Source organism: Miniopterus schreibersii (genome assembly GCF_964146895.1).
Source record: "Miniopterus schreibersii genome assembly, chromosome: X".
NCBI lineage: Eukaryota > Metazoa > Chordata > Mammalia > Chiroptera > Miniopteridae > Miniopterus > Miniopterus schreibersii.
Window position 1 is genome coordinate 11,713,980 of NC_138104.1, and position 10,075 is coordinate 11,724,054.

Consider the following 10,075-nt stretch of genomic DNA (forward strand, 5'->3'; position numbering starts at 1 on the left):
AAGTAGCATGTCACTCCATGATTACATACTTTTCATGTCATTGTAGCTAGTGAACATATTATGCAGTACATCCAAAGTTTTGAAAGTTAAACCACGAGATCTTCAGAAAATGGACAAAAACACATCTGAAGAATTCTTTAAGGTAGTTGGATTTGAAGTAGACTCTTTAAAGTTGATATATTGTTGTTGAATTGATCCTTATAAGAATAAACTTACTGCTTATGAACAGTAACTATGAAGAGAAGCCAGAAGCTTTATATGGGTATTATGTTTCTCGACTATTCTACTTTGATTACTTCTGGGCTATGCTATGAAATATCTTATTATGTGAATACCTGGTGTCCTTTATTCTTACAGAATACTTTTATAATAGAAGTTACTGTTTTCTTTTTTATGTCAAATAAACACAGAAGTTTTATTGATCTTTGCTTCTTACTGGAAGCATTTATTTAACAGTTTTATTAATTAAAGTTTTGGGGTTAAAAAAAGGCTTGGCTCTGCTGTTATATCTGTTTTATCTGTAGAGAACTCCAGGTGGTAAATGTAATTTGCTAATAGGGAAAATTCTCCATAGGAGATGAATCAAGAGAACATCAATGCGATATTGATTAAAGAATGTTATTGGAGTTAAAATTTTGATAGTCAGTTATAAACGCCTTTATATTTTATTATCTTGTTTCTTGAGAATCAGACAAAAAGAAATCTAATTCCTACGAGTACACTATGGATCTATAACAGATGCAGAAATTCAGGTTTTGATATCCTTCATGTATGTATCTAAAAGCAATTCCCTAAAAAAATTAGATGCGACTTACAAGTTTTGCTTTAAAAACAATGAAGCGTGCTGGGATCCTAAAATATTCTAATTTATTGGAATCTCGTGAGTCACTGCAGGACGAATTCAGAATGCATACCTCGTGAAAATATTATTAGAATGCAACAAAAAGTATACTTCGGAGATAACGAATTCTTCAGGAAAGACAATATGATGGGTAAATATATAAAGGAAAACAGACATAGCCCAAAGCACATATGAGTAGCTATGAAAACATGCAGATGTAGTTGGCTTCCATTCACAAACCCAAAGAAGGATGCCAAGAAACAAGGAGCTTGACTGGTAAGAGTGAGCTGGATACAGACTTCTCATAAAAGAGAGCATCGTGTTCTGCTCCGTGGAAGTTCATGTGAACATCCACTCCACTCAGGGAGCTGTCAGATCATAATTCTCTAGTCTCATTTGCTCTAATCAAGTTGGCTGCTGCCTGATGATTTGTGGCAGAGAAGGAGAGAAGCACTGTTCGATGCGACGGTGAAGTCAAGAACCATAAGACATTTTTACAGAGGACCGATTTTTAAAACAACTATTGAGATAAAATTCACATCTAAAATTCACCCATTTAACCATAAAACTCAGTAGATTTTTGTACATTCACAAAGTTAAGCAGCCATCAACTATCACTGCAATTGATTTTAGAACATTTTTATAACCCATTAGAAGAAACCCCACAACCCTTAGCTTTTAGCCCCAAGCCCCTCTTCACCCAAGTCCTAGGAAAATACTTATCTACTTTCTTTCTCTATATAGTTGCCTATTTCCATCATTCACATAGATAGAATCATATAATATGTGGTCCTTTGTGACTGACTTTTTCCTTTGGCAAAATATTTTCAAGGTTCATCCATGTTGTAGCTTGTATCAGTAATTTGTTCCTTTTAATGACTGTATAATACTTCATTGTATAGATATACCTCAATTTCTTTAACCACTCGTCAATTGGTAGTCATTTGGGTTCTTTCTGCCTTTTGGCTATTATGAATAATGCTGCAATAGACATTCATGTGTAAGTTTGTTGCTTGATGTTTTAATTTCTCTTGGGTGTATACTTGGGAATGCAATTGCTGGGTCACATGGAATTTCTAAATGTTTTAAGGAACTTTCAGATATTTTTTTCAAAATGGCTGTGTTACTTCCATCTCTGCAAGCAATTATCCACATCCTTGTCAATATTTATTATCTGTCTTTTAATTATATCCATCCTAATTGGTGTGAGCCAATATCTCATTGTGTTTTGCTTTGAATTTCCCTGGTGGATAATTATGTTGAGCATCTTTTAATATGCTTATTGGCTATTTGTATATCTTTTCCAGGGAAATATTTATTCAGATCCTTTGTTCATTTCCTTTAATATTGCGCTGTAAGAATTCTTTATATATTCTAGATACAATTACCTTGTCAAAACTATGATTGTGAAATTTTTGTCCCATTTTTGGGTTCTGTTTTCATTTTTGTGTGTCTGAGGATGTGAGAATGTTTCTGGATGAGATAAACCTTTGATTTGGTGGCCTTAGTAAAGTAGATTGCACTATAGTGTGGGAGACCATCATCAATCAGTAGGGGGCGTAAATAGCTCAAAAGGCAAAGAGGAATTTTCCCCATTTTCCTGACTCATTGTTTGAGTTGGGACATCTCATCACGTGTATTTTTGCTCTTGGACTGGGATTTATACCATTGGCTCTCTTTCTCAGGTCTTCAGACTCAGACGAAATTAAATCACCAGTGTTCTTTAGTCTCCAGCATGCAGATGCCAGATAAGTCTCGGGGCTTTTCAGATTCCATAATCATGTGAGTAAATTCCTCATAATAAATCTCATTTAATCTATATATCACCGTCTATGCATATGCATATGTATTCATAGACACAGAGAATAGGCGGATAGCTGTCAGGGGAGGAGGGTTGGGGGGCTGGGTGGAAAAGGTGAAGGGATTAAGCTAAAAGCAAACCTCATAGACACAGACATCAGTATGTTGATTTTTGATTGCTAGAGAGAAAGAGGGGTGGGGGAGGTAGAAGAGGGTAAGGGGGAATAAATGGTGATGGAAGGAGACTTGACTTGGGGTGGTGACCACACAATACAATACACAGATGAGATATTATAGAATTGTACACCTGAAACATATATAATTGTATCAACCAATGTCACCCAAATAAATTCAATAAAAAACAGGTTTTGCATTTAATGTTGTAGCTTATATAGTTAGAAAAGACCCTAACAGTTTGCTTGGTTGGTTGGCTGAAAGATTGACCAAAATGTGGCCCCAACATGAGCCCATTGTAAATGCCAGACATACCTCGGTTTAATGTAGTCAAAGGGATTGCAGGGCTGTGAAGAAAGGGAACACTTGTGAAAGTACTAAGAGGGAGGTTTATAGTGACAGACCCTGCCTTCATAAAAGACAAACCGACCTCAAATAAACAATATAACTTTATGCCTGAAACATGAAAAAATAGAAAGTCTGAACAGACCTATAACTAGGTAGAAGATTGAATCAGTAATCAAAAACCTCCCAGTAAAGAAAAGCCCAGGACTTGATAGTTTCACTGTTGAATTCCACTAACAGTTAAAGAATCAATGTGAATGCTTCCCAAACGCTCCGAAAGAGTTAAAGGGGAGAAAAAACTCTCAAACTCATTTTATGTGGCCAGCATTACCCTGGTACCAAAGCTAAAGACATTATAAGAAAAGAAAACCATAGGCCAATATCTTTGATGAACACAGATTAAAAAAAAAAAAATCCTTAGCAAAAGACTAACCTTTAACTTTATCTTAACACTCACAAAATATAAGGGCCTGCACTATAACCAAACAATCTATTGAACAATTTCATACATTTCTTCTAAGTTTAAGATATAAGATTTTGCTCACATTAGTACACACTTTTAAATTTCCTCTTGTTCCCTGGTAATTTTTTTTAAAAAATACGATTTTATTGATTTCAGAGAGGAAGGGAGAGGGAGAGAGAGAGAGAAACATCAATGATGAGAGTCATTGCTCGGCTGCCTCCTGCGCGCCCCCTGCTGGGGATCGAGCCTGAAACCTGGGCCTGTGCCCTGACCGGGAATCGAACCGCGATCTCTCGACCGCTGAGCCACACCTGCCCATCTAGTGTGTTGGTTTTTGAAGCAAGTGTGGATCTCTGAAGTGGGGGAGAATAGAAAAAGCAGGTTAAAATACTACAAACGGTGCTACTCTTGCTGAGGCTCAGCCATTTTCTTTAATAATGCCCCTAGCAATTTATACCTAATATTCACTTAGGGAATTCCCATGAAACTGAAAATTTTGATGAGAATATTAGAAAGTGTAATATCAGTCAGGGACAGTGCCCTTTATCTACTTGGATGGATGTTGGCTTCTATTAAAACAAGTAAAATAAAATTTTATGACATTCAGAATATGAGGGAAATCCTAGAAAATTATTTTACCTATAATTAAAAACTTGCAAAACTGAAATTTACAAAGCTATGTTATGACCTAATACCCAATTATCATAACTGTAACTTCTTCCACGTTTAGAGTGAGCAAAATAGAAATTAAGTACGTTGCTTTACTGGTTAGATACTGAGCGCTGAAAGGCTTATGGAAATAGATGGGGCTGCTGAATGCAGTACACAGTGTGTTCCTTGCGTTCCAATGAATTATTTTATATTAGAATGCAGCTGGCTTTCAATGCATTATGATGAAAAAGATAAAATCTCCTTTAAAAGAAGTGGGGGGTTATATCAATTTGAAAGGATAAAAGGGCAATATTTAATAAATAATACGTTTAAATATCTATAAACCTAAAATTCTCAACCTAATGCATTAATGTGTTTCCGTGCATGGCTTGGAGGAAGGAACTTTAAAAGCCTGTAAAAATAAAGTTTCAATCCAGAATAGCAAAGAGAGTTATAGATCTGGTGTTTGTTCAGTGAACGTTGCTGTTTGTTCCTTCTTGCTTGCTGTTCTCATTTGTGATTTGATTATTAAAATCTGCACAGTAGAAATAGCAAGTTGTTGTTCAATGAGTATAAAGTCACAGCATTGCAAGCTGAATATGTTCTAGAGATCTGCTGTACAACACAGTGCCTATAGTTAACAATACTATATTGTGCACTTAAAACTTGTTTAAGGGGGTAGATCTCATGGTAAGCGTTCATAACAGGCACACATACATACACTCATACACACACAACACACACACATCCATGTACACAAGCGAGAAGAGGGCACTAAATCTTTTGGAGGTGATGGATATGTTTTTACTTTGATTGTGGTAATGACATCACAGTCGAGTACATGTGCCCAAACCCATCAAAATGTATACAGTACATTAAGTATATACATTTTTGTATATTAAATATTCCTCAGAAAAAACTGTAAAAATAAGAGTTGATGCTTTTATTTGTCAAGGCTCTCAAGAGAAACAAAATCAATAGGATAGATAGATAAATGGAGATATAGAGATTTACCATGAAAGGATTTGCTCGTGTATCTAAGTCCCTGCAACTGTCATCTGTAACCTGGAGGCCTTGGAAAGCTAATGGTCTAGTTTCAGTCCATACCCAGTAACCTGAGAACCCGGGGAGTCCAGGGGGAAAGTCCTGGCCTGAGTCTGAAGGCCCAAGAAGCAGGAGTGTCCATGTTTGATGTCCAAAGGTGGGAGAAGATGGGTGTCCCAGAGGCATATTTTCAGAGAGCAAATTTGCCCTTCCCAATGCCTTCATTTTCTATGAAGGCCTTCAATGTTTTGAATAATGCCAACTTGCATTGGTGAGGCTGATCTTTACTCAATCTACCAATTCAAATGTTAACCTATACTAGATACACACTCATTTACCCGCTAAGTAATAATGTTCTACAAGATAGGTGGGCATCTCTTAGTCAAGTTGCCACATAAATGAAACCATCACAGGGTTAAAGCCTTAAATTTGAAATCTATAGGGCAGGCCAGCAGACTGGAAACCGAGGCAAGTTTTCTATGTTATAGTCTTGAGACAGAATTCCTTCTTTTCCAAGAAAGTTCAATTTTTTGCTCTAAAAGCCTTCAATTGATTGGATGAGGTTCACTCACATTATTGATGTTTATCTCCTTTATTTAAATCAACATTTTGAAATGTTAATAGCAGCTACCAAACCCTTGCAAGGTAACAGCTAGACTAGTGTTTGACCAAACAACTGACCAAAATACCTTATCCAAGCTGACAAATCAAGTAAATACTCTCAATCTATATTTAAAAAGATACAGATCTCTCTCCTCCTCCCTTCCTCTCTCTGAAATCAATAAGAAAACTTTTTTTTTTTTTTTAAATGAAGAAAGATATCATCTAGATCCTAACATTTCAACTTATCACACTGGTAAAAGAGCAAACTAAAGAAGCAGAAGGAATGAAATGAAAAGGAACAGTGCAGAAATTATCAAAATAGAGAACAAAAAATTAATAAAGGAATCCATGAAGCCAAAAGCTGGTTCTTTTAAAAAGTTCAAGAAAAGTAGAGGGTATTAGTACCAATCTTATAGAAATACATAAAGATTAGAAACAAATACTGCGAACAATGGTACGTTGTAGGATAGGTAAACACAATGTGTGATATCCAAATAATCAAAAACCTTGACGCAAATATGCTGAAAGAATGATCCAGTCACAAAGGCCTCATATTATGATGCCATTTATATTAAAGAGGCAAAGAAAAGAAATCTATGGAGACAAAGATATATTAATGGGGTTCAGGGATCACAGGATTCAGCCAGGAAAGGGTGACAACTAAAGAGAACAGGGTTTCTTTTTAGGGAAGAAAATGTTCTAAACTTGACTTTTGTGATGTTTGCCCGTATCGGTGCTTAGACTGAGAGTCATGGAAGTTTACACCATTAATGGGTGAAGATACTATATGTGAGCTTTCTCTCAATGAAGCTGTTCAAAACAAGAAAACAGGAGCAAACACCTCTGGAACTGGGTCATGGGCACCCCCATTCCAGGTTGAACCCTTGTCTCATGCTTAGTTCCCCCCCTTAGCAAAGGGAAGGGTATTGTCACCCCCCAAAGAGCAGCTCAGCTGACCATAGGAGCCAGTTCTTTGGGGGAGGGACAAACCCACAGCTGGGCTTCCTGACTTAGATCTAAGGCAAGAACTTGGGTTCCGATTCAGTTATCAAAGCCGCCCATAGGTATGGTTTGGCTTTCCTCTGCTTCACCCTGGGGCTGCTGGTATCCTAGAGACCGCACCCCTCCAAGCCCCCCCCCCCCCCACTGCCTCTCTCTGAGGACAACCGTTGCCTTGGCGTCATTGTTACATATGGGGGGCCACCAGTGAAATAGCCTCAGCCGGCCCTGGGCTGCCCTGAAGGGAACAAGATTCATGGGCTGAGGGTGAGGTGTTCTGGGGAACTGGGGACAGCCTGCTAGCTTCACCTGAGTGACAACCCAAGAACTTTGGAATCCCGTGGCTTTTGAACTTCCAGAGGTGCCTCTGATTTCCGCCGGTGGTCGGGTGTCCTGTGTTTTGGTGAAGTTCAGTAGAACATTCTGCAGGTATGTTTAACCCATACATACTAGATACCCCTGCTGTCATTTTTGACAACGGGTCGGGACTCTGCAAAGCAGGCCTGTCTGGAGAGATTGTGCCCCGTCATGTCATCAATTCTGTCGTGGGGCACCCTCAGTTTAACATGCCTTTGTCCCAGCCCTATCAGAAACGCTACCTGGTGGGGGAAAATGCCCTGTGCAAGTATGAGGCCCTCCTTTTGCACTACCCCATTGAGCGAGGACTGGTAACAAGGTGGGATGACATGGAGCAGCTCTGGAAATACCTTTTCGAGTGCCATCTGGGAGTCAAATCCTCTCAACGGCCTGTACTCATGACCGAGACGTCCCTGAACCCAACAAAGAATCGAGAGAAGATGGCAGAGGTGATGTTCGAGACGTTCAATGTGCCTGCCTTCTACCTGTCCAACCACGCGGTGGCCGCCCTCTATGCCTCGGCCTCTGTCACGGGCCTTGTGGTGGACAGCGGGGAAGGGGTCACTTGCACTGTTCCCGTCTTCGAGGGTTATTCCCTGCCTCATGCCATCACCAAGCTCGATGTGGCAGGGAGGGACATCACAGAGCACCTCAGCCAGCTGCTGCTCGCCAGTGGCAGCACCTTCCCTTACACGCCCACCAAGGGCCTGGTGGATGACATCAAAGAGAAGCTGTGCTACGTGGCCTTTGATCCAGAGAAAGAGCTTCACAAAAGTCCAGAGGCGCTCCTGAGAAAGTACCTGCTGCCCGACGGCAATGTCATCTCCATTGGGAGCCAGGCGTACCAGGTGCCTGAGGTTCTTTTTGCACCTCACCTGCTCGGCATCCAAAGCCCAGGACTCTCCAGAATGGTTGCCAACAGCATTATGAAGTGCGACAGGGACATCCAGATGAAGCTCATCGCAGATATCGTGCTGTCCGGGGGCACCACTCTCTTCCCTGGGCTGGAGGAAAGGCTTATGAAAGAACTAGAAGAGCTGGCGTCCAGAGGAACTCCCATCAAGATCACGGCTTCTCCTGACAGGTGTTTCTCTGCCTGGATAGGTGCATCTGTCATGACCTCTCTGAGCAGTTTCAAACAGATGTGGATCACTTCTGCGGAGTTCGTGGAGCATGGGACTCATATCATTCAGAGAAGATGCTTTTAAAGCATCCACAGCATGAGGCACAGCTCGAAGTGTCGCAGAAGCACTGGGTGGAGGTGAAATCTTTCCACGGTGTTTAATAAAAGTGATGTGACATTTCGGGTCTCGGTTCATTTTTGTTGGCGCCAGATCATTCCTGATCTAGATAGTGGATATTTTTTGTTTGTCGGGAGTTCTTAAACTGGGTTTATATGAGCAGTGGGAGGTCCTTGGACTCCTTCATAAATACATGAAAATATTGGCTTATTTGCATAAGTACAGTTTTCTAAGGGGTGAGCCTATATTTTGCCACACATATTCAAAGGCCTTAATGACCCAACAGTGCTCAGCACCATGAATGAAAATACCTGAATTCTTTTTATAGATCGGAGTAAGTTTCTGTTATTATTTTATTTGTAGTTGAAGCAGGTTTTTTTGTCCAAGGCCCCATATCGAAGATAATTTTTCAGAATTTTCTATTAGATTTCTAATTTTTTTGCTCTGCTTAATTAATGCCTTCATCACAATATTTTCTATTAGTGTAGTCAATCTTTCTAAGTGCTTCTATTTCACCCTTCCTGTGTCGTGAACCATTTCAATTGTTTTCTCTTCAGAAATCCTTGGGGTTTGTGTTCAGGCTGTATCCACTTGTAGGGTTTGGAGTAAAAGCAGATTCTTGAGCCTCATGCCCCATTTTTGACTCAGTAGAGTCCTTGAAATCTTCATTTTAATCAATTGTCTTAGATATTTTTGATAGATCTAATGGGAAGGAGAGATACCAGGAAATGGGCAGGGAGGGAAGGGGAATAAAGTAGAAGGAATGCTACCCTGCTTTTAGGGATCAACAGAAGCTGTCACTCAGTTGGTGTTTAATTAGCACAAGGAAACACAATAGGGCTCTCTGTTGTTATGAGATCCGGCAGCTCAGTGGGATGGAGCTGTTGTCTTTAGCAAAGAGGAGAGACGTGCACACACTCACTAATTATTACTATTTTTATTATTATTTTTTTTTTTATTCCTCATCTGAGGATATTTTTTCCTTTGCCTGTTTTAGAGAGAGTGGAAGGGAGGAAAGGAGTTGCAGGAGAGGGAGAGGGGGGAGAGAGAGAGAGAGAAACATTGATGTGAGAGATACACATAAGTGGTTGCCTCCTGCATGAGTTGGGACCTGGACAGATCACACCTGCAACCTGGGTATGTGTTTTTGACCTGGAATCGAACCTAAGATCCTTTGGTGTACTGGCTGCCACTCTAAGCACTGAGCAACACCAGCCTGGACAAAATCACTAATTATTTAAGGTTCTTTAAACTCAGGACCCCTATTCCCAGTTGGTATATTAAAATTCAACACCTCTCCTTATCGTGTTTTTATTTTTATTTTTTTGTTTTTTTGTACTTACTTTAAAGGATATTTATAGCCTCTTTTTGGTAGGGGTAAATTACTGAAAATATTTATTGGCCATCAATAAATAAATTGTTAAATCAATTATGCATACATGAATTTCTTCACATTAATTTAGTGTTATTTCCCCAAAATATTATTGGGAGAGAATGGAAAATTTAGAGAAGGTTTTGTAATACAATCCCTTTTTTGGTAAACAAAACATTTCTGCT

General features: G+C 39.5%; 1 protein-coding gene across 1 annotated transcript; it reads left to right on the forward strand.

Annotated features, from left to right (window-relative positions):
- Positions 1-7,351: 7,351 nt before the first annotated feature.
- ACTRT1 (actin related protein T1) lies at positions 7,352-8,485 on the forward strand (the record flags this gene model as incomplete). Its single annotated transcript, XM_081125626.1, has 1 exon — positions 7,352-8,485. The coding sequence occupies one exon, from the start codon at positions 7,352-7,354 to the stop codon at positions 8,483-8,485; it is 1,134 nt and encodes a 377-aa protein (XP_080981752.1).
- Positions 8,486-10,075: the final 1,590 nt, after the last annotated feature.